Consider the following 25,337-nt stretch of genomic DNA (forward strand, 5'->3'; position numbering starts at 1 on the left):
CTTGGTTTCATTGGTCGGCTCTCCAGTTTTTTTAGATTCTAAATTGTTTATTTCTGCTCTGATCTTTACTATTTCTCTTCTTCTGCTAGGTTTGGGGTGTCTTTGCTGTTCTGCTTCTAGTTCCTTTAGGTGTGCTGTCTGATTTTGTATTTGGGATTTTTCTTGTTTCTTGAGATAGCCCTGGATTGCAATGTATTTTCCTCTCAGGACTGCCTTCACTGCGTCCCCAAAGCGTTGGACTGTTTTATTTTCATTTTCATTTGTTTCCGTATATTTTTTAATTTCTTCTCTAATTGCCTGGTTGATGCATTCATTCTTTAGTAGGGTGTTCTTTAACCTCCATGCTTTTGGAGGTTTTCCAGACTTTTCCTGTGGTTGATTTCAAGCTTCACAGCATTGTGGTCTGAAAGTGTGCATGGTATGATCTCAATTGTTTTACACTCATGTAGAGCTGTTTTGTGCCCCGGTATGTGATCTATCTTGGAGAATGTTCCGTGTGCACTCGAGAAGAAAGTATATTCTGTTGCTTTAGGATGCAGAGTTCTAAACATATCTGCCAAGTCCATCTGATCCACTGCATCATTCAGGGTCCTTGTTGCTTTATTGATCCTGTGTCTAGATGCTCGAGCCATTGCTGTAAGTGGAGTATTAAAGTCCCCTGCAATTACCACAGTCTTATCAATAAGGCTGTTTATGTTTGTGATTGTTTTATATATTTGGGGCTCCTGTATTTGGCGCATAGACATGTATAATTGTTAGCTCTTCCTGATGGACAGACCCTGTAATTATTATATAATGCCCTGCTTCATCCCTTGTTATACAGCCTTTAATTTAAAGTCTAGTTTGTCTGATGTAAGTATGGCTACTCCAGCTTCCTTTTGAATTCCAGTAGCATGGTAGGTAGTTCTCCATCCCCTCACTTTCAATCTGAAGGTGTCCTCAGGTCTAAAATGAGTCTCTTGTAGACAGAAAATAGATGGGTCTTGTTTTTTTATCCATTCTGATACCCTATGTCTTTTGGTTGGAGCAATTAGCCCATTTACATTCAGTGTTATTACTGAAAGATATGGGTTTAGAGTCAATGTGATGTCTGTAGGTTTCATGCTTGTAGTGATGTCTCTGGTACTTTGTGGGCCTTGCAACATTTCACTCACAGAATCCCCCTTAGGATCTCTTGTAGGGCTGGTTTAGTGGTGATGAGTTCCTTCAGTTTTTGTTTGTTTGGGAAGACCTTCATCTCTCCTTCTATTCTGAATGACAGACTTGCTGGATAAAGGATTCTTGGCTGCATATTTTTTCTGTTCATCACGTTGAAGATTTTCTGCCATTCCTTTCTGGCCTGCCAAGTTTCAGTAGATAGGTCTGCCACTAGTCTTATGGGTCTCCCTCTATATGTTAGAGCGTGTTTATCCCTAGCTGCTTTCAGAATTTTCTCTTTATCCTTGTGTTTTGCCAGTTTCACTATGATATGTCGTGCAGAAGATTAATTCAGGTTATGTCTGAAGGGAGTTCTCTGTGCCTCTTGGTTTTCAATGCCTTTTTCCTTCCCCAGATCAGGGACCTTCTCAGCTATGATTTGTTCAAGTACACCTTCAGCCTCTTTCTCTCTCTTCTTCTTCTTCTGGAATTCCTATGATACGGATATTGTTCCGTTTGATTTCATCACTTAGTTCTCTAATTCTCCCCTCCCTCATACTCCTGGATTTTTTTATCTCTCTTTTTCTCAGCTTCCTCTTTTTTCCATAGTTTTATCTTCTAATTCACCTATTCTCTCCTCTGCCTCTTCAATCTGAGCTGTGGTCACCTCCATTTTATTTTGCACCTCATTTATAGCATTGTTTAGCTCCTCATGACTATTTCTTAGTCCCTTGATCTCTGTAGCAATAGATTCTCTGCTGTCCTCTATGTGTTTTTCAAGCCCAGCGATTAATTTCATGATTATTATTCTAAATTCTTGTTCCATTATATTGCTTAAATCGGTTTTGATCAATTCGCTAGCTGTTGCTACTTCCTAGAATTTCTTTTGAGGAGAATTCTTCCACTTCATCATTTTGGGTAGTCCCTGTGGTAGCTCCAAACTGCAGGGCACTTCCCCTGTGCTGTCTGGAACAACTTGTGTTGGTGGGCGGGGCCGCAGTCAGACTCAATGTCTGCCCCCAGCCCACTGCTGGGGCCACAGTCAGACTGGTGTGTACCTTTTCTTCCTCTTTCCCAGGGGCAGGACTCACTGTGGAGTGGTGTGGCCCCTGTCTGGACTACTTGCACACTGCCAGACTTGTGGTGCTGCTTTGATGGGATCTGGCCAAGGGTGTATTAGCTGAGGTGGATCCACAAGGTGCACAGGGGTGGGAGGGACAGGCTTAGCTCACTTTGCCATTGGTGGTCCCCTTCGGGAAGTGCCCTGCAGCACCAGGAGGGAGATAGGCCCGTGGGAGGAATGGATCCATGGAAGCACAGCATTGGGTGTTTGCGTGATGCAAGCACGTTCGGTGAGGGGACCTGGTTCCCTTTGGAATTTCAGCTGGGGGATGGGAGAGGGAAGTGGCACTTGCCAGCGCCTTTGTTCTCCGGCCAAGCTGAGCTCTGTCCTTCCGGGTCTCAATTACTCTCCCTTCCAGCGTCCTCTTGCCCTCCACGCTCAGGGCTGTTGACTTTTAACTTTCCAGATGTTAAGTCCTACTGGCGGTCAGAACTCATGGAGTCCGGCCCCTCCGCTTTTGCAAATCAGACTTCGGGGGCTCTGCCTTACTGGGTGGGCTACCCCTCCACCGCCCCAGTTCCCTCCTGCCAGTCCGTGTAGCATGCACCATCTCTGCCCTTCCTACCCTCTTCGTGGACCTCTTGTATATGCTTGGCTCCAGAAATTCCATTCTGCTAGTCTTCTGGTGGTTTTCTGGGTTATTTAGGCAGATTTGGGTGGAATCTAAGTGATCAGCAGGATGAGTTGAGCCCAGCATCCTCCTACGCCGCCATCTTCCCTCCTGTTCCAACTGTTACATTTTCCTAGGAACTGAGCCTTTTATCTTTACATAATCACCTTCTTGATCCCTTGTGGCATTTTTTGCCTTAAAGTTTATTTTGTCTGATGTAAGTATGGCCACCTCTACTCTCTTTAGTTTGCCATTTGCAATGGAGTATCTTTTTCCATCCATTCACTTTCAACCTGTGTATGTCCTTATATCTAAAGTAAACTCTTGTAGACCACTATAGTTGGCCTTTTTTTGTTTTAAGCCATTCAGCCACTCTATGTGGGGAGTTTAATCTGTTTATGTTGAAAATAATTACTGGAGTGCTGGCTCCAGTAATGACGGGACTCCAATAATTACTGGCTCAATCAGTTAAGTGTCCAACTCCTGGCTAACAAGGTCATGATTTCATGGTTCCTGAGATCAAGTCCCACATGGGCTCCATGCTGACAGTGCAAAGCCTGCTTGGGATTCTCTCTCCCTCTTTCTCTGCCTTTCCCCCACTCACAACACACACACACATGTGCAGTCTATCACACTCTCTCTCAAAATAAAGAAACACTTAAAAATTAACTAAAGTGAAATAAAATTACTGACAGGGAAGGACTTTTTACTGTCACTTTGTTAACTGATTTCCATATGTCTTATAGGCATTTTATCCCTCTTTCCTCTCTTGCTGCCTTCGTGTTTCATTTTTTTTTTTACAGTGACATGTTTTGCTTCCTTTATCATTTCTTCTTTTGTGCATCTTCTATAGGTATTTTCTTTACCAGAGAGCTTTATATTTATACATGCTTTCATGTTGTCCTTTCCTTTCAACTTGAAGAACTCCCTTTATCCATTCTTGTAAGGCATATCCAGTTGTCATGAACTTCCTCAGCTTTTATTTATCCAGGAAAGTCTTTATTTCTCTCTCATTTCTGAAGGAAAGTTTTGCCACATATAGTATTCTTGTTTGAGAGGTTTTTTTCTTTCAGCACTCTGGCCTGTAATGTTTCTGATAAGAAATCTGCGGACAATTGTACAGGAGCTTCCTTATATATTTTTCCTTGTATATTTTTCTCTTGCTGCTCTCAAGATTGTCTTGAGTTTTCACAGTTTGATTATAATATGTCTCAGTGTGGACTTCTTTAGATTCATCCTAGTTGGAATCTTTTAAGCTTCTTGAATTTGTATGTTCATTTCTTCCCTTGTTCAGAAAGTTTCCTGGCATATGTCTTTAAAAGAGCTCTGCTCATCTCTCTCTTCTTTTCAGGAACTCCGATGTTGTATAAATTGATCCATTTGACAGTGTCTCCTAAGTCCCTAAGACTTTTTTTTTCGACTTTTCATTTTTTTTCTTTCCATTCCTCTGATTTCAAATGAACTGTATTCAAGATCACTCATTCTTTCTTCTGCTTTATCAAGTCTGCTATTGATCCCTTCTACTAAATTTTTTTCAATTAAGCTACTTTTTCAGTTCCAGAATTTCTGCTTAGTTTTTTTAGTTTCTACCTCTTTTGTTGATATTTTCATTTTATTTATGCATTATTTTCCTTATTTTATTTACTTGTTTATTTACTTGTTTGTTTATTTACTTGTGTTCCCCTGGAGCATATTGAGCCTCTTTAAGCCAATTGTTTTGACTTCATTGGTAATTCACAGATCTCTATTTCTTGAGTGTTGGTTTCTGAAGATTTATTTGGTTCTTTTGATTGGGCCACGTTTCCCTGCTTTCATGTGCCTTGTTATTTGCCATATTTTTTTGTTGTGATTTTTGCACTTTACAGAAGCAGCCACCTCCCCAGTGGCTTTGTATATTGGAAGACTTCTATCAATCAGCCTGGCTAGAGATTCTCAAACGCTTTATAAGGATACATATTCTATGGACTTTGTGTAATTTTCCAATTACAGAGGTTTTCCAGTTTCTTTTTCATGAGGGTTTAGTCTCTTTCACCTTCTGGTGTCTATCTAGAGTAGTGCAGATTCTCTAGCACTACCACATACAGTTGAGCTCTCTTTGGTTCTAAATAGCCCCCAGCATCCAAAGTATGCCAGTTCCCCATCAGCACTCCAAGTGAAGCAAAATATAAACCAACCCCTCCTAGCCCCTCACCCCAAAAAAACCCTGGGACATTGGATACATGTTCCACTACTCTCTTTCCCTTCCAAGGGACGAGCAGAATATGGGGCTTTTCCTTTTAATTACGAGTTTTACTGGCCTACAGGAAGGGCTGATGGAGATTAAATGAAACCATTTCTCTGACCCATTTCAATGCAGATGCTCCTGTCTTTGAGCATTCTCATAATGGATTTTTGGACTGTATATTGCTAAGTCAGTGTTTCTGTAAGGGAGTGAGTTCTAGAGCTGTCTACTCCACCTTCTTTTTGAGAACAGACCAGTTATCTCTGTAATGTCACATTATAACAAACTCAGTGGAAACATACACAACAGCAGTCATCAAAAATTTATAGTGAAGACTGGTCTTTGATTTAGAAAAGGTATAACATATTTCAAACACCCACTTCTCTTTCTGAATTTTTTTGCACCTAAAATATACAAAATTATTATACTGTACAGACTATGTTATATACCATCTCACCTCCACCACACTTCATCTCTGACTCCAGTCAGCTATAGTTAATGACTCTGTGCAGGTGTCAACCCACTTTGTGCTAACAGTGCCTCATCTCAATCTTACTCCAAACAGACTTATCACTTCCTGTTCTCGAAGTTTGTTGGATGCATGCAAGGTCAAGAGGTATCACACATATGTAACCTAGAATTTCTGAGAAGGCAAACTTCACGGGGCAACCCTCAATCCTTTTGAAAGAGGGATAGAAACTTTTAGACAAATGGCTTCTCCTTTTAATCCCTGGGATGGGTGATTTAGGGAGGTAGTCTCTGGGACTCAGCAGAAATAATAGTCACCCTCAGAAGTAACCAAGTCAATAATGTATCATTGTATTGGCTTTGGCTTCTTCTTCCCCATTTGACTCTCCTTATTCCCTCACCTCCTCTCCTTGAGACTATTTCCCAAATAAACTAGCTGCTACAAGTACTAGCCTTGAGGGACAGAGGTAGGCGACCCCAGGCTAAGAAGCACATTATGTAAGCAGGGCCTTACTCCATGGGATCTACTTTTCTTTTCTGTTATTGAGTATAGGTGGGTTTCTTCTCTTCCACCTGACTGTATTCCTCTTAAAGGTAAAAATCCTTATTCACTTGTGAAGTCTCATAACATGACCTCATGATTTTTTTAACACATACAGTAATTTCCCATTGGGTTTTTCAGATGGCTCACTATTCCTAATGATTTATAATAAAAGATAATTTTTACAAGCTTGAAAGCTAATAATTTATGCAGAACTTCCTTCAAATTCAAATCCACTTTTATAAATTTGTTGCTCAAGACTAGATGTTTTGACTTGGTCAAACATATTTTCCATAGATAATGCATCTCAGAAGTCCATTCATTGATTGTAAATATATTTTTGAAAGCAATCTTTCTTTTTAGGTGAAAATATGACTGCCAGCAATGTTACACTAAATTATAAATCCCATAAAAAAATAAAAATTAAAACTTTAGATTGATGCTAATCTTGGGTTTCATTTACCAATATTAAAAAAAAAATTAAGAAAAGCATTCCCCCTGGATTAAATAAACATTCCATTATATGATTCCTCCTGCAACACTCAAGCTAAACATATATTTTTCTGGCTTTTTAAATTAGATCATTATAATCAAACAATTTAAAAGATAGCAATATCTAGGGGCACCTGGGTGGCTCAGTGGGTTAAGCATCTGACTCTTGATTTGGATTCAGGTCATGATCTAATGGTTCATGGGATTGAGCCCTGTGTCAGGTTCCATGCTGACAGTGTAGAACCTGTTTGGGCTTCTCTCCCTCTCTCATTGCCCCTCCTCCACTTGAGCAGGCTCGCACTCTCTCTCTCTCTCAAGATAAAATAACCTTTAAAAAAAACACAAGAGATAACAATTTCTTGCCAAAATACTGATTTTGCCTAAATGGTACTTCAAAAGCTCAGAATATGATAAAGGGACCAACCCAAAAAATAAACAACACAAGCTATTGTGGTCTTCTGTACAAAAGAAATATTGTGTTAGTTCTCAATAATGAACAAGCAATTAAAATAATTCTGAAAATACTTAAAATTTGGACATACAGATAGATATCTTTTTAATTGAGATTTTACTCTAATGAACATTATTATATTCCCCTACTATACTTCTCTAGTGGTTTATATGACATATGCAAATCTTGGCACATGAAGCTTGATAATTGGACATTTTGGCAGAGAAGGAAAATGTGACCAGAATATGCTACTTAGGGAAGCATACAATATCCTTTGCTCATCTAATGCAAAACCTTAAATCAAAAACCTTAAACCTTACTATCAAAAACCTTAAATTAGCTAACATCTAGCCCATAGGCACTGTAAACCTGACTGCCAAGATGTCAGCTCACAGTCAGCTGTCTTTTGAGCAGTTGCTCCTCCAAAACCAAGATATTCCAAACATTTTCATTGTACCCTCTTCCCCCATTTGCTGTGAAAGCTCATGTGTGGTATCCTACCCAAACCACTCATGTATGTAGACTCAGCCTCCAACACCACATGCCAGGCACTGCTGGGCTTGTAGTGTATGCTGTGCAAAAGACTCAGAACACTAAAACTGGAGGGCATTTGAGGGGGCATCTAATCCAAAATCCTGAGAGGTTAAATGATTTGTACATGGTCAATGGCAAGACTAGATCATGAACTCAAGTTGCCTGACTAACCCACTCTTCTGAGAGGAATGGTTTATTTCCTTCTAATCAAAAGGACTTCAGTGAGTATCCTAGTGCAATGAGCAAACTAACATAAAAGACCACTTATGTCAAGAATGGATGGTCTCTTATCTGAGATGCTTTAAAATCATATTTAAACAAGTATCTGAAGATGTATTCCTGTAAGAAAAAGATAATCCAGTATCTGCAAATAATTAGGCTAACCTTGATAAATTTCAATGTATACAATTAATTGAGATCAGATACAGATACAAATTATTCAACATTAACCTCCCTGAATTATTCTGCATATTCTCATTTAATACTCTCACTAAAATACTATCACTAACCATACAAGATTCTACACAGTCCCTAGAATAAAGGTAAAGTAAAACTAACTTGCATGTGGACAATTACTATGCCTTACTTGTGTAAGGCAGAACTGTTGGTATTTTTTAAGGCCAAGAACATGCCCTACCTTTAAAGTCCAATTCCAGGAGGTCAATGCCAGGTCCACAGCCCAAAATAGAACAGTTTTCAATCGAGCTCCACCATGGGTCATTTATTCTATAAACACAGCACTGGACTAGATGCTGGAGAGAATGGGAGATGAATTTGAAACATATAGGCCATGTACAGGGAACAACTGTGAGCCAACTTTGTATACATGATCATATAATCTTCACCACAGCCCTGGGAAAGAGATGTGATTACCCTGTTTCATGAAGAAGAAAGCAGAAGAGTTAACCAAAGCTACTAGAAGGCAGAGCTTTGGAACACGTGCATTCTCACTGAGAATTCTAACCTACCTTTGTGCCTACCACCACATTCCTTTGCATTTCTGCAGGGAGCTGGGGAAACATGAACCTATTCTGGAGTACAGTTTCTCATCTTAGATCCAGATGTGGTATGTCTCCACACTGCATAAGAGCTTCAATTCTACAACAACCCTAAGGAGAAAATGAGTATCTAAATCCACTAAAAACTCCAAAAAGAAACCAGGCCCCAAGTTTAAAGGGATCATTATAGCCTTTCTGTCTGTAAAACACGGATCCCCATAGCACTGGTATCTCACAGATTGTAGCATAAGAGGTGGGGATTGCTGAACAGGCCTAAAGCACCAGAACAGTGTCTCACACATAAGTGCTCAATTAAAGTTGGCTGCTGCTTTCAAAATCACTACCATTCTTCGGTAACCATATTCCTCAACTTTTTTCCCTCAGAATACAGTTCCAAAGGGGAAAAAAAAAAGCAATGTAATTCATGTTTACTATAAGGTGGTCTATAAAATTTTTTTGACCAAATGTATTCAACTATAAAATTTTAATTCTGAAAAGAATCAAAAAGAAATATAAAGCATTATTAGCTTAAATGATAAATACAAAATAGTTAATGCTACAGCATGAACTACATAAACTCTATGCAAATAGTCAAGGATTCTATGTCAAGACTACTTTTCAAGGCAGAAAAGTGAAAACAGCCATTAGGATAGTGAGATAATTGATGATTGTTTTTATTCTTAAAAATTCCCTTCAGAAACAATCAGCAAAACTAAAAGGCAACCAACAGAATGGGAGAAGGTACTTGCAAATGACACACCAGACAAAGGCTTAGTATCCAAAATCTATAAAGAACTTATCAAACTCAATACCCAAAAAACATATAATCCAGTGAAGAAATGGTCAAAAGACATGAATAGACACTTCTCTAAAGAAGCCATCCAGATGGCCAACAGGCACATGAAAAGATGCTCAATGTCATTCCTCATCAGGGCAATACAAATCAAAACCACAATGAGATATCACCTCACACCTGTCAGGATGGGTAATATTAACAACTCAGGCAACAACAGACGGCGAGGATGTGGAGAAAGAGGATCTCTTTTGCATTGTTGGTGGGAATGCAAGCTGGTGCAGCCACTCTGGAAAACAGTATGGAGGTTCCTCAAAAAATTAAAAATAGAACTACCCTATGATCCAGCAATTGTACCAATAGGCATTTATCCAAGGGATACAGGTATACTGTTTTGAAGGGGCACATGCACCCCAATGTTTATAGCAGCACTATCAACAATAGCCGAAGTATGGAAAGAGCCCAAATGTCCATCGAATTATGAATGGTTAAAGAAGATGTGGTATATATATACAATGGAGCATTACTTGGCAATCAAAAAGAATGATATCTTGCCATTTGCAACTATGTGAATGGAACTAGAGGGTATTATTCTAAGTGAAATTAGTCAGAGAAAAACAAATATCATATGACTTCACTCATATGAGATAAGACACACCAAAAGATGAACATAAGGGAAGCAAAAATAATATAAAAACATGGAGGGAGACAAAACATAAGAGACCCTTAAATATGGAGAAAAAACAGAGGGTTACTGGAGGGGTTGTGAGAGGGGGGATGGGCTAAATGGGCAGTAAGAAATCTACTCCTGAAATCATTGTTGCACTACATGCTAAATTTGGATGTAAATTAAAAAAACAAAATTTAAAAAAGTTCCCTTCATATTGCTTTTTAAACTTCTGTAACAACAAATGTGTCCTTTTAGATTATTTCATAATATATTAAATAGGTAGGTGTCTGTTACACCTAACTTAATGGGAGTCTGTAGGAAAATTAAATTTATTCTGAGACTCCTGTGCAATAATAAAGACAATATACCCCCGCAAAGGAATATATAGGCTTGGGCTCTTCTCAAGTCCCTTACAACAAGCCACTGTAAACGATGGTGTGCCAGTAACAAATTATGCTAGACTAAAATGCGTCAAGATGGTTTAACATGGAGAAAGTACTGGCTTCAAACATAAAGGAAATCAAAGAAAGAAAAGGATCTGGAGCTTTTTAATTCTGATCATCATCATCTATGTAGCAATGTTTCTCAAAGAGTACAAAGTCCTAGGATCACCTACATCAGACTCACAAGAGATTCTTTTCAAAATGCAGATTCCAACCACCACTACAATCTTCAAACCTACACAATCAGAATCTCCAAGAGAGGCCCAGAGTTTGCCTTTCTATGCATACAGATTTTTATGCATACAGATTTTAAGAACTATTGATCCAAAGACATGTTAATCCAGTAAAATAAACACCATTCAAAATTTTCAGTGAAGGAAACATACAGAGCTCTAACTCTAGATAGGTAATTCAATTACATCCTAATTTCTCACCACTATCAGCTCAAACAAGCCAGGTTGTAAGAGCACAAGCACAAGGAGCAGACATCCTGCAAATCTATTGTCTCTTCTTGCCTAACCTGTGAAACTTTTTCTGGAAAATAATTTTACAAACTTTATCAAAAGTCTTAAAATGCCCATGCCCTTTACCCCCAAAATTTCACTAGTAAGAGTTTTTCCTATGTGAATAATCAAGGATGCAAAAAACATTTTTAGGCAAGAGTGTTTAGGACAGCAGTATTAATATTTATCATCTGCAATTTTTTGAGTATATGCACTGCATCTGGCACTGGTAGGTGCTTTACACACAGTATTTCTAATCCTCACAACTTAGAAGATACTTTTATCCCCCTTTTAGAGATAAGAAGACTGAGGCTCAGAGAAGTTATTTACTGGTCCGGGCAGGAATTATTAATCTGCCCAGGATCTGAATCTTGGGCAATCTGAGTAAAAACAATAGGCTCTTCCCACTCCCAGACACACACAAAAAAATGCTATGTTTAAGCAAAGTATGATATGTCAAGGGGAGAGTTCATATCCATTTAAAACCATGCTCTTCAAAATCTTTAATGAAATGGAAAATACTCATGACACAATGTTAAGTGAAAACTGGGTGTGATCCCACTTTAGAATGCAAGGGACACAAGACACAGAACGGTAGGGACTATATCCACCTTGGTTTTGTCTGCATCCCCAAAGCCTAACACTGTACCTGATATATAGTAAGAACTCAATATCTGTTGTAAAAATAAATTATGTGTGGACATATTTTTTAAAGACCAGAAAATAATTCCCAAAATACTATCAGTGGTTATTGCTAGATTCCCAAAATATTATCAGTGGTTACTGCTAGATTAGGAATGACATTTGGTTTCTCTCTTTTTTTTTTTTTACATTTGTTTGTACTTTAGAATATTCTATAAGAAGTTCACATTACTTTCATAATGAGAAAAAAAACTGCAACGGCTAATTTTCAAATCCTAGATTTAAGCATCTTGCTACACAAGAGATGCAATTAAGCTTCACATAAACTCAATATGCAAACTAACGTCTGGTTTATCTTACTCATTTTAACAGAAAAACTACTTTACAGTTAGAAAGTGAGCATTCTCTTTTTATACGCCAGCACCGATTTAATACTGGTAACAACTAAATGCTTTCATCGCCTACAGTTATTAGTAGCTTGGGAGGCAGGAAATGTATTTACAAATGTATAAATAACATCTACAAAATGTTTCTATTAATGGTTTATGCATTTTGGATACTGCCCTAAATGTTAGTATCACAAGGGTTAAAAATCAAATTTGGTGGCTTCTGCAGCAAAACAAGGGTTTCTTGCCAAGGTCATCCCCATGCACAGCAAAAGCCACTATAAGTTAGCATTACAATTGTGCCTCATCCCTGGTAGTTTATTAAGCATTTTACATAAAGGAATACATATGGTCACTGTTATCCCAAGCATTTTTTAAGAACTATATTTAAAATAAACAGAATAAACAAGAATGAGCCAACAGGTATATTTTAATAGCTCATCATTCTGGAAAATTTCAAACAGCAAAACATGACACAAATCTGATGATAATTCTACTATCAAACTGCCTCCAAAATGACTTCATCTTTCTGAACAAATTCCGGAATACTGCAGTAACCAATCTACAAAAACCCAAAAGGAGAGAAACATGAACTACACTGAACCTGTCAATTCCAAAAGCAATTTGAGATGGGTGACAAGCAGGAAGGAAAAGGGAAGAGAGAAAGGATATCTTGGGTAATAAAAGGAAAAATGGGCATTTGTACTGTTGTGTAATTATCAATCAAAAAAAGAAAAAAAAACCAGTACCTGATATGGAGAAAACAGTGGAGGAAAAAGCTACAATACTTAGTGGCCTTAGGTCCTGTTTGTAAAAGCAGTAGCAGGATGAGAAGAGCTTTATATGATCAAAGATATTTTGTCTTTGGAATTTATGTTTATTCCTGGATTATGTCAAGAAAGAAACTCTACCTACCTATAATGCCACTAAATAATCTAAATCTCTAGGGATTCTCCATGCAGGCCAGTCTCCAAATACAAGCAAGCCTCTGCTGCTTCAATCACAACTTCGCATTTTGCTACAATTCCCCCTGCTTCATCCGCTGTAGGGAAATAATGGGTTGGATCCATTCTGGTTCCCTTTCTCCTTTACTTAGGTTAGAGAAGCTGGAAAAAAAGTTATAATTCCAGCATCTCTTATAGCAAAGAGTGGCCAAAAAAAATACAGATGGAAGTTTCAGGAGAGAGAATTCTTTGACAAAATCTTAAATAGAAAACAATTTTATTCTCATTTCCCCTGCACAGACCCCCAGATGCACCTCCAGGCATAGCTATAGCCAGTCTACAACAATGAGGCCAAAAGCCACTTGAGGGTGGGGAGGTGAGGAGAGTAGTCGCTGGGCTCCTTGATGCCCTTGGGACAACTATTGTAGGGCTGAGACCTCTTAGCTCCAGGTTTTGTGTTAGGTGGAGAAAATAAACCTCTGGCTTGTTTAAGCCACTCTGTGTTGAGTTTTCTGTTAGTCACAGCCAAATACATTCCCACCCATTAAAATCATCAATATGACAAACCTTTCTGTTTTAACTTATCAATGATCAACTTCACCAAAACTCCAGTCTTCACAAAGTTAAGATTTACTGAGAGTCCATGCGTTTACTGAGAGTGTGTCCTCGATGTCCATGAGGGCAGGGACTTAACACCCATCTCCTTTTATCCTTACAGGAACCCTACTAGAGGCAAAGTGCAGACCCCAATATGGGCCACTCTAACAGCAGCTCCTGAGCTCTTTACTGTCAAGCTACACAACCACTGACGTACATTTTCATTGTTTATAAAGTGATCTTAACCTTCAGTTCTGCTCTCTGACTCCACTACAATTGTCCTAACTTTCTGACTGGAGAAAGACTACACCTAAAAATTAAATCTCCCCTTCCCCTAAACAAAAGGGACTTACAGGCAGCTTTGAAAAAACAAGCAAGCAAACAAACAAACAAACAAACAAACAAAACTGGCAAGCATTTGTTTTCTAAGGTTTTGAAATCTTTATCCATCACAGGGCACAAAGCTGCTGTTGCACTAACACCTACTAAGCACCATGTGCCTGGAACTAGGCTAAGGTTTTCACATGCAGTGTCTCATCCAGTGCCCACAACATTCCCAGAAGATAGGACTACTGCTGTCCCCATTTTACAAGTGAGCAAATAGAACATGTAAGCCCAGACACAGACTTTGAAAGAAGTGTCTTTCCAGATACCGATGAATGACAAATTCAGAGCAACATAAAACTAGAAAGGAGATTGATTTTTCATCTACTCTTTAGTAAAAATTTCAGAAGTGACTGGCTCAGGACCCTTCAAAAAATGAAAAATACTTAAGGCAAGGACAACTAAACAGGGTGTAAAGCCATCTCATCCTGAGCAAAATCTGGAATTTCACGCTCATGTCTAATATAATTTTACTCAGTATATACTCAACCACCTTTACAAGAAGCTAATATACTCATCATACTGTGAGCTGCCAGGAAGGCCAATAATATTTAGATAGCTATGATTATTAACTTATCATAAGACCATTTTAATTCATTTTCCAGTACACCTGATTTTTATTTTCAATATAAGAATGTTCATTTTATGAATTACGGTTTATAATAGAGTTATTATCCATTTATTCAGCACTTCCAGCCCCGTAATGTTTTACATACATCTTTTTTCTCTTAATTGTCACAACCACCTCAAGATGCAAGAACTATTAACAACTCCTTTTAGAAAAAGGAGTGAAGGTGATGAATTTTCCCTATTTCCCTATTAGAAGGCAGCACTGAGACTCAAATCCACATTGGGCCCAGAGCCTTGTGCTTTTAACCACTAAACTTCATTAGGTTATTAGATTTGCTCTTGTTGTATTAGCCTTAATCAAGCATTAGCTAGAAAACTATATTCAGCTGAGCTCGTATTTATCTTCCTTTTCAGTAGTCCCTAATTTTCACATATTTGTGCTTCGTATTTCTCACACAAAACATCTAAAAAATAAGACCATCTTCACTAAAGATTCATTTTACTTGCTGAATTAAAGAAATAACATTAATGCTGCTCTTACTTTTAATCAATGATGTGTGATAACCTGTTTTAGTGGCTAGTTCTGCTACTCAAGCAAGCAGAAGTAAATGATTCCCATTTTGCCTATCAATGTAAAAATGCAACATGGTTTTTAAAGTCTTTAATAGCAATATCCTAAAAGCCCACCAGATGTCAACCTCAGTTCATGAAAACAGGACATTTCCTACCTTGTAACACTCCATTCTTTCTGTAATGAAACAAGGGATTTGAAATTTTGAAAATGCCTATGCTTCTAAACTATATGTAGGAATTTTTTTAATTTTTTATGTTTATTTATTATTGAGAGAGAGAGTACCAGTGAGGGAAGGGCAGAGAGAGAAGGGGACAGAGAGAATCCCAAGTAGGCTCAGTGCCACCAGCACAGAGCCTTATGTTGGGCTCAATCTCAGGAACCGAGTCAGGAGATCATGACCTGAGCTGAAATCAAGAGTCAGACGCTTAATCAACTGAGCCACCCAGGCACCTATTGGAATTTTTAATTATATGGCACATGTGTTATGTTTTTCAACGTAAAAAGAAAAGTGTAACAGTAAGATGTAAAACAGCCTCAAAGAGAGACAGAAAGAGAGAGAAAAGTATAAATATACAAATTCTACATTTGCCTCTCAGGGTCTCTAGAAAACACCAAAACTGTATATCTGACTCTTCTGACTTTACACCATTCTCCTCCATCTTTCTATACTATAACTCACATTTCCTTGACTTAAATGAATTAATACTATTATCTCACACAAGGCATGAAATCTAATTTTTGAAAATTAGTAAATAAATTAAAAACAATTTTTCTTTATGATTAAACAGTGCTGTCCATGGTATCCATTCCAAGGCTGACCATTAACTTAAATAAACTTGAAAATAATTCCCATTTATAAAACGATTGACTAATAAAGTTGATAATCTTCATTTACACTTGAACAAAAATGTCAGATACTCTACATGGCTGTTCCAAAGTAGTTATTAAACCAAAAAAAAAAAAAAAAGAAAGAAAAATTACTGATTTTTTCCCTTCATTTTCAGCCTGGTGGTTTTTATGTGTATCAATTCTTTTGAGATTCACTGATCATCCAAGAATGGTATTTAATTTCTTTGATCAGTGCCCTACTGCCCATATTTTAACATCACTGAATTTTTGGTCCATTGCGTAGAAGAATTTCTCTACTAATAAAAATGCAACCCATTAAAGATTAACTTGCCCCCAGGACAGTCTCTCTAGAAACAAATTCCAAGCATTATAATCACCAATTTGCACTATGTAGACTTAAAGACAGATCATCTTATTTATCCTGATTTGAACTGGAATTCTACACATTATTTTAAGGCAATTATGGAAAGAAAAATGGCAAACCAAATTCACAATAATGAGAAATCCAACCAGGCAAATACTAATTTGGAACTTTCCAAATGAAAAGTTTTACACCCAAGAATATCTAACAATATTCGAATATTTGTTGACTTACCAAACTTCCTATCTTGGTGTATATTTTACTTCTACAATATGAAATTGCACTACAGGTCAGAAATTATAACAGGTGCTGGAAATCTTTTGAATCCATGCTGTAATACTTACTATTAATAATAATAAAAGCAACTAATCTATATTAAGCTCTTATTTACCAACAGTGTGGCAAGTTTTTAGCTTATCAGGCATATCTCTTTTAATTCTCATAGTACCTACCGTAAAAGAAATACTAATTATCAGTCCCATTTAGAGATGAGCAAATTGAGACAAAGGCAAGCCCAGGAACTGTCCCAAGGTCTGTGGGATTTGAATCTAGGTTTGAGTGATTCTACTGCCCACTCTTGCTATAATCATCTGGTTTAAAACAAAGAGACACAGGATTATGTTTTGTTCAGAAAACCAGTCTTACTCCTTCAAACACAGTAGTTCTACATAATTTAACACTAGGAAGCATGCATCACAAAATGCCTTGGTACACTGTGCACTAGGTTCTGTTGTCAAACGTGTTCAAAATTTACTTTCTCGGAATGCATAATCCACTTCTTGATGATTTCTAGGAAGCTAATCAAAGCGCTATGTTCAAGCATTAAAGAATTCTCTGGGGCTGAAATGTAAATATTTCATTATATACAGATTGTTGAATAAATATTAACTCTTTTAGGACTTTCTATAAAAGAAACTATCTCTGTGAAGCAATTTTAAACCATCTCATCTCAGAATATATCTACAAGGGGATAGCCTTCAAATTTAAGAAATGTATCACCCATATTTCATTTTATTCGAAATGAAAAAATTAATTTATTCAAAAAAGAAACCCACTTCTAGCCAGGGTGGCTCAGTCACTTAAGCAACCAACACTCGATCTTGGCTCAGGTCATGATGCCAGGGTCACAGGATGGAGCCCGGAGTTTGGCTCTGCACAAGGCATGGAGCCTGCTTAAGATTCATTCTTTTTCGCTCTCTCTGCCATTCTCCCCTCCTCTCCCCCCACCCACCCTGCTCTTTCACTCTTTCTCTCAAAAAAAAAAAAAAAAAAAAAAAAAACCAAAAAAAAAAAAAAGAAAGCCACTTCTAAAGCTCAAGTCATACACGAGGGTTTCCTAGAAACTAACATCACTGTCACTACCTGTGTGAACAGGTAAGGAAGATATAGTATTATTATAAGATCCACCTTTCACATCATTCCACACTCGTGTAGGAAACAAACTGGAAACTTGGTCAAAGGATGGGTATGTACTCTATCAGTTTGATCCAAACAATCTCACAATATTTTTACGAATAAACTTAATACTTTGTTTTACAATCAGAAACTAGGAAAAAGAACCAGGGAACAAATGAAATAAAATGTATTACTGAAATACAACTTTAATTTCCAAATCTACTATAATTTAATTTCTAAATCTGCAATACATTATCCATATTTGAACAGTTTATCACAGAAGTAACTCTCTAGAAAATTATATAATTTAAAGCGGGGACGGGGGAGAGAACAAGAGAGAAAGACACATTAAGCACTAGGGATGTTTATCAATAACAATAAGCAACAAGGGAGATGAGTTTGCAGTTCATCCACAATCGCCAGCCAAACACTCCTGCCGTTTGTTTCTACCCAGTTATTGTCTTGGAAAATATGTTGTTCTCTCTTAAAATAACCCGCTTAATTGTTTTAAAAGCCACTGGGGAGGCTAAAATCTCCAGGGAGGGCTAAAAATCTCCATGTTGTGATGCATTGACTGATAAAGTCAAAGTAGGTTATGCACAAAGCCACAAAAGATAGTTGGAAAGCTCCAATCCTCTAATGATATAAGGGTACTAGCCACTGAATGAACCCATCATACATCCTTAATCAAATTAATGCCTGGTCCTCTACAGAATCACAGTCATTCAAACTACTCTATTTTTCTGGAGAAGGGAAATGACCACATTGGTGGCTTTACAGGTAGGCTAGTAATTAACATTTTTAAGGAAGGTCAAAATGACCTTGGACATTTTAGCATTCACTCTGAGAAACCAACCATCCCATTAAAACTCACCATTTGTTTCCAGTCCGATATGGTTAAAGCTATTGTGCCTGGGAAAGTCCCAGAGAAACTAGGTAATTAAACACACACACACACACACACACACACACACACACACAAATTGTGTAAGACAGATATTCATAGTACAGGAAGATTTTCATGAACTGAGTGTAACTCAGGATCTGTTTTATAAGCCTGTCAGGAGCTGAACACACGGTGTCCTCCAACCCAGCAGCATTGAGCTGACACAATCCCCACACTCTGGCTGCTTACCCCCATCCAGGCCCCTCTTTACCGCCCCGTGGAGGGTGGAGGGGAGGGAACTCCTATCTTAAATTCTGACACGGGCAGTGTTTCCCAATAGCTAAACAAGGCCCCTCAGCTGGAGGAAGTGGATACTGACAAGAGGAGAAACAGAGAGGGGCTCAGAGGTAGAATTCAAGGCTATCAGCGAGTGGGGATAGAGTCACGCATACTCTGTGCGGTCCTAGTGGGTCCTGATGGCACAGCCCGGGTGTCCGGACTAAAGTTGGCATCTCCAAAGTATCCAAGAACACAACTCGGGCGCGCCGGTACAAACTCGGCCTTTGGCTTTTCTGAAGCCGGGTCAAGTTAGCACAAGGCTCCCGGTGCCTGGAGACCGGAGAGGTGTGGAAGGGTGGAGAGTCCCGTGAGGTCTTCACTCCTTGGGTGTCCTGCAGTTCCGCGGGGGAGGGGACCGGGGAACTAAGTCGGCTGTCCCTGGAGCAGGGAGCTGGGCGCGGGACAGGGATGTCCGGGAAGGAGTACGGGTTCCGACGGGGAGTCGGAGAACGCGGGGGATGCCTACCTTGTAACATGGCCTCAAGTTTCTTCCTGTCCACGCGGAAGCGTTCCTCGCTCCACTCAGGACTATGCAAGGGCGCCCCGGCGACCAGGTCGTCCTCGGAACCTGGCATGGGCGAGTCAGTGCTACGCTCGCTGTTGGAGCCCGGGTCCGACTGAGCCGCCTGATAGCCAGGCTCTCCCTGGGCGGCCATGGTGGGCGCGCGGCGCTCGGGCTCCGGCCGCCGCTCTGCCTGCGCCGCCGCCTCCGCTCGCCGGCCCGGCTCGACTGGCTCCCCGCGCCGCGGCGCTAGCTCGTCCCCCGGCCGCCGCCGACGCCTCCGCCAACGCTGCTGCCACGGAGCCCCCGGCGCATCCCAGCCCCGGGAGCCGCCCGCCACCCCAAGTCCCGGCCCCAATCCCAGGCCAGTGACTGCGCCTCCCCCAGCCAGCAACGCCCGCGCGGAATGAACGCGCCTCGCCGCCCGCGCCTCCATCCGCAGGGCTCCGGCGCCCCCTCCCCGCCCGCCGCCCCTGCCGCCGCGCGCTCATTGGCCCCGCCGGCCCACGGGAAGCCGAGGCGGGCGGGCGCGCGGGCGGGCCGCCCCTGGCGCTCGGACACACTCGCGCGCGCACACTCACCACGTACACACTACCGCTTTTCTGCACTTACTTGCACAAGTCTTGTCCCGCACGCATACTTTAATACTTCACGCACAGACACTCGCCAGGTTTAAGCACAACACCTTCTGAACGCACACCAAGCGCCCTCACGATTCCCTTTTACTTACACTGCACCCTGAAACTCACAGCCCCGGTTGGTTCCACGAGTTTGAAACAGGAGGAGGGAGAAAAGAGAAGACTAGCGGAAGAAACAATATCCATGGCTTGCAGACATCACTGTGGTCATTGCTTACACGCAGTTCATTCCTTCTCTGAAGTTCAAACCCGGATTACTCCTCTCATCACAGCAAAGTGGCCAGCTGCAAGAGAAGCGGACAAGGGGCTTAGTCTTTATTGTGAGGAAAGGGATTTTTTTTCCTGAATGAGATGAGTAAGGAGTCATTTTCTATGTGATTCTCAAGAAATGGATTCAGCTGATTTAAAAGGGGCAGTGGGTGGGGGCGGATAAAAGAACCTCAGAGATCGAAATGGTGGTTAGCTGGATCCAATTGGCATCTGCGCAGCCTCAGGGACGGAGGGCTTGTCTCTGTTCTCAGGGTCAGTCTCATAGATGAGAACCAGCAAATGACCCTATAATCCTAACTGCCCAGGCCGCCCCACCCACTGTCACCTTCAAACTTGAGACTTGAAGCACCAGAGAAGAAACTTCCTTGATTAGGGATGCCTTTGGGACTCTATTTTGCATTCGCACTGATGTATCCCTGTTTGTTTTCTGACCAAAAGCATGGAATTTTTGTTTAACTCTTTTAGGGGGTGGGGGTTGGATGGGAAGGCAGTTTCTTACTGCGCCACAGAGGGAGAATTACTGGATTACACAAGGGGCAAGGTATACTTCAGGTCAATCGAAACTCATTAGGCTCAGTTGCCTAGGTAACAACAATTGACTGTGCTGTGTACTGTGGTGTACTGACAGATGAGGTAACTAAGACTGTGGGAAGTCAAGTGACATGACCAAGGTCACACAGCATCAAATAATGGGCCAAGAATCAAACCCAGGTCCATGTACCTGACACATAATTTCCACAAAATCCCTACTTTATTAAGCAGAAAACCCTCCTGCTCAGAGTCCCTTGCTGAAGAACTGGCAGCAGATATACAGCTTAACTGCTTGATTGACTACCATGCTTTCCTTCTCTGAACTTATTAATTAGTATGCAAAGCACTGACTTAAACACGGAAAGAGGTTATCAAGGAGCCTTCAATCAGGGATGTTTAGCATCTTTTTCTGTCAAGAACTATTTTGGGGGAAACGAGTGTGCTGGATTTTGTGTTAGGCGGAAAGAAGAGTTAACAAAAACAAACACCATCCCCAGGCTCCTGGAGTTGACATTCCAGGGAGAAAGACTGTTGACCAAAATAAATCATTCAGAAAAATATAAAATTGTACCTATATGAAGCATCACAAATAAGACATTCAAGATATGAGCAAAGCTGTAAAGGAATAATTAGATTCGATCAGAGAGGTCAGTGGAGGCTTCTCAAAGAAAGTGACCCTGGGACTAAACAGAAGTTTGAGAAGAAATTAACTGGGCAAGAAAGAGGAGAGTGGGGCCTTCCCTGCAAATGATTATTTGATCATCCTAACATCCCTGACTGTAGATATTGCAATTATCCTTGTTTTCCAGTTGAGAAAACTGAGGCATGGGAGGTAAAATAATTTACCCAAGTTTACCCTACTAAGTAAGTTGTAAAATCGGGATTTGAACCCAGGAAGTCTCCCTTAAATATTAGACTTCAGGTGCTGTATGTTTAGCCACTAAACTATATTGGTTCTCAAAAGGATCAGCATAAGCAAAGGTCCTGTGGTTGGAGGAGACAGTGTACATTCCTCCATTGGACGACCTAAAAGAAAATCAGCAAAGCTGGCACAAGAAAACAAGGAATTAGATGGTGCTAGCTGAGGGACAAGAAGCAAAGAGTAGAGTATGTAAGCCCTGTAGTTCAGTTTTGTCTTTATCCTTAGAACAGAAAGAAGCCATGTAGAGGCTTTAAGTAAAGCCTCTTAGATAGCATTTTAAAAAGAAAACATGGCTGGGGCGCCTGGGTGGCTCAGTCAGTTGAGCAACTGACTTTGGCTCAGGTCATGATCTCACAGTTCATGAGTTTAAGCCCCGCATAGGGCTCTGTGCTGACAGTTCAGAGCCTGGAGCCTGCTTCAGATTCTGTGTCTCCCTCTCTCTCTGCCTCTCCCCTGCTCATGCTCTGTCTCTCTCTGTCAAAAAATAAATAAACATTAAAAAAATTAAAAATAATAAAAAATAAAAAGATGACATGGCTACAATATGCAGAGTAGATTGAGGAACAAGGACAGAAGTAGACCAATTAAGAGACTATCTAGGAAGTTTAGATAATAGATATTGGTAGCTTACCTAGTGTGGTGAAGGTGAGAAATCTGAGAGGATTTGAGAAATATTGTGATTGTAAATGTCACCAACTGATTGGTGATTGATTGGGCAAGAGGTGATGGAGAGAGAAATGTCAAGAATGACTCTCAAGTTTCGGCTAACATAATTGGAGAAAGATAGGTACCATTAGCTAAAATAGAAACACTGGAAAGGGATTGACTTCTCTGGAAGAAAGATGAAGTTGAATTGGGCATATTGAATTTGAGGTGCCACTGAGACCCCCAAGAAGATATATCAAGTAAGCAACTGGATATATGGTCCAGAGTTCAGAAAAGAGATCTCGACTGGAGATAAAAACGTTTTATTTGTTTATAGGTTAGTAATTAGCCATACGCATGGGTAAAACCGTCTAGGGAAAGAGAAGAGAATTAGAAAAAGGGAGAACCAAGGAAAGAGCCTTTCACAAATTCTAACATTTGTGATCAAGGATATGACAATGTAATAGAAAAGGAGCTAGAAGGAGTAGTAGTAAGAGGGGAAGGAGAAAATAAAAAATAAAGTTTTATCATGTAAGCCCACGTAAGCCATGATTATCATCATTATCACATCATCATCATAGGTCTGATGTCTGAGTTCCTTATAGCAGAAAATGTGTCCTTCCATCATTTTGTCCTGGTGGGCACCCAGATTTTGCCTGATACAGGTTAATAAGCTTTTAACTATGCACCTAGAAATTTAAACCTAGAAATTATTTTGTGATACACTTCAGATGATTATGTATCTAAAGAGTTACTGAGGACCATCATAAAAAGTCAAAATTCTAATGCTGGAATTAAATGTAGCTGAAAGCTAAAAACATTCTTTTCTCAATTTACAGCTGAGGAGACAGATGCCTGGAGAAATGAGACAAATTGATTGGAATGCCATATTCCATGACAATAATCTGAAAACCTAGAAAATCATAAATATTGAACCTGAAAAATTACTAGGTCCAGTCCCTTTACCTTGCAGATCAAGAAATTGAGACCCAAAGACTAAAAGAAAAATAAAGTTCTGCAAATATATGCTTAAATTTTATGAAAAGCTGATTTTCAGCAAAGCATCATCCATAGAAACCATTCATTTCATCTTAAATTTTTTTCATTCTAACTTCTCACTCAAAACTTTTGGCTGAAAACCTACATAGCCATGTTATGGTGAATTATATTTTACAGATCAGTTTGCACTTAAGTGAACATTCTAAAATTATATAAATGTACTTTTGATGTCAAGATAAACGAGTAGCAGAGTATTAGATATTCTATTTTAATGCTTTGAGAATTGGTTCTAGGAGAAGCTTATTTGGAATAAACATAAATGATGTAATAAAGGAAGATTTGTATACCATGGATAAAGCCAATGTTTCTTCAGATTAATAATAATGTCTATCACATATTGCATATTTATGATTTGCTGAACACTGTTAACTATCTAATTTGGTTCTCACCACAATCCTATGAGACTGACACAACTATTATCTCCATTATAAATAAGATAATGACTAGGTCCTTGAGAGGATAACATTACTGAAGACCCTCTGTAGGGTATGGTTATGATTCAAAGACAAGGACATCTGACAGAGATGGTGTTCTTAACCACACAGTGCTTTCTCACCAATTTGGGACTGATTACATGTAGGTAACATAAAATATTAGAAGTGGAAGGAGTCTAAGACTCATTGATGCTGGTAGTTTTCACATTTAAAACAACAGAAACCATCTTTCAAATAAACTCGAACACAGAAAGGCCTTACAGAAAACTAATAACAACAGAGTTGTTCGAGCTGAAAAAGGACAGAGGATTCTCACTAGCTCAAACTTTTTCTTCCATAATCTTAGGGTTTTAAAGGCTCAGAAAACTACTGATCTCATTTGCTCTCTGTTAATCTGTCTTTCTTCCCCAACACACACACATTTGTACCTATGGACAAATGAAGCACATAGATCCAAAGTGACTTGCCCAAGTTCCATGACACAAAGCACAAGTCATGTTCAGGCTTTTATTGCTTTCTCATCAAAAGAGGAGCAGTTTTGTGTTTTCCAGAAGTCAAGAGCAGAGAATATCTAGTTGCCAGAAGGCATCCGCGGGTTCTTTTACTATTTCAATAATATAGACTTCTGATTAAAAAAAAATATTTGGAAAAGTAAAAATTTTCATGGAGGTTTCAATACCCCAATGCTGAAAAGTAATAGAGAAAACGTGAGTCACTGAAAAGAAAATAGAATGATTTGAATTGGAAGAAAGTTAAGCAGCAGGCAGAAGAATAGAAGGAAATAAACTTCCCCAGGCATTTACCTGAATTCTAACATTGCCCAACACTTCAACACTTAGCTTTGCCTAAGTGGAAAAAAAAAAAAAGAAAAAGAAAAAGTTGATAGTACTATGTTGAAACTGCCACCCATGGAGATATTTCAGCCCCAGCCTCACAACTCCTGCAGTTGTCCAAGTTCCAAGGCACACATTAATTGTGCTTTTGATCTACAGGATCAATATTTTACCCTGTCATCCAGGATACCTGGACTAACACTCACCTGTAAATTTATTCTCATGACTCCCTGGGATTGAGGAAGATGGAGTGTTTTGCAAAAAACAACAATATAAGCATGTGCATAATTGTATCTTCCTGCATTTCTTTTTGATGGGCTGAAAGTCTGCTGGAAATGTGACTTTTAGCTCCATCCAGAAATGAAGTCTATGAAGCTATAAAAACATCCAACCTCAGGGATGTGAGAACTGGCTCTGCTTCTAACACTACATTCAGTTACAAAGTAAATTCCACCCATGCCACTTATATGCTAAAGCTCACCATCAAATGAGAAAAGAAAGATTCCAGAAATGCAGGCCAATGGAACAATGAAAGTGACCCTTCTTAGGCAGCTAAGAAGGGTTCATAGGCAGGCGAGAAGTGTTCATAGCA

General features: G+C 39.5%; 1 protein-coding gene across 4 annotated transcripts in view; it reads right to left on the bottom strand.

The window, feature by feature from the left end:
• The window catches only part of BICC1 (BicC family RNA binding protein 1), a 285,454-nt gene extending 265,546 nt beyond the window's left edge, over positions 1-19,908 (bottom strand). The window contains exon 1 of one of the 4 annotated variants that reach the window (XM_078434260.2): positions 19,378-19,908. In XM_078434260.2, coding sequence (XP_078290386.2) covers positions 19,378-19,849 — 472 coding nt within the window. In that variant the 5' untranslated portion in view covers positions 19,850-19,908. Of the gene's footprint in view, positions 1-8,214; positions 8,476-19,377 lie in introns of those variants that run through there. The other 3 variants (XM_078434259.2, XM_078434262.2, XM_078434261.2) reach the window with 3 other exon arrangements.
• Positions 19,909-25,337: the final 5,429 nt, after the last annotated feature.

This window comes from Panthera onca, chromosome D2 (assembly GCF_046562875.1).
Source record: "Panthera onca isolate mPanOnc1 chromosome D2, mPanOnc1 haplotype 2, whole genome shotgun sequence".
NCBI classification, from domain to species: domain Eukaryota; kingdom Metazoa; phylum Chordata; class Mammalia; order Carnivora; family Felidae; genus Panthera; species Panthera onca.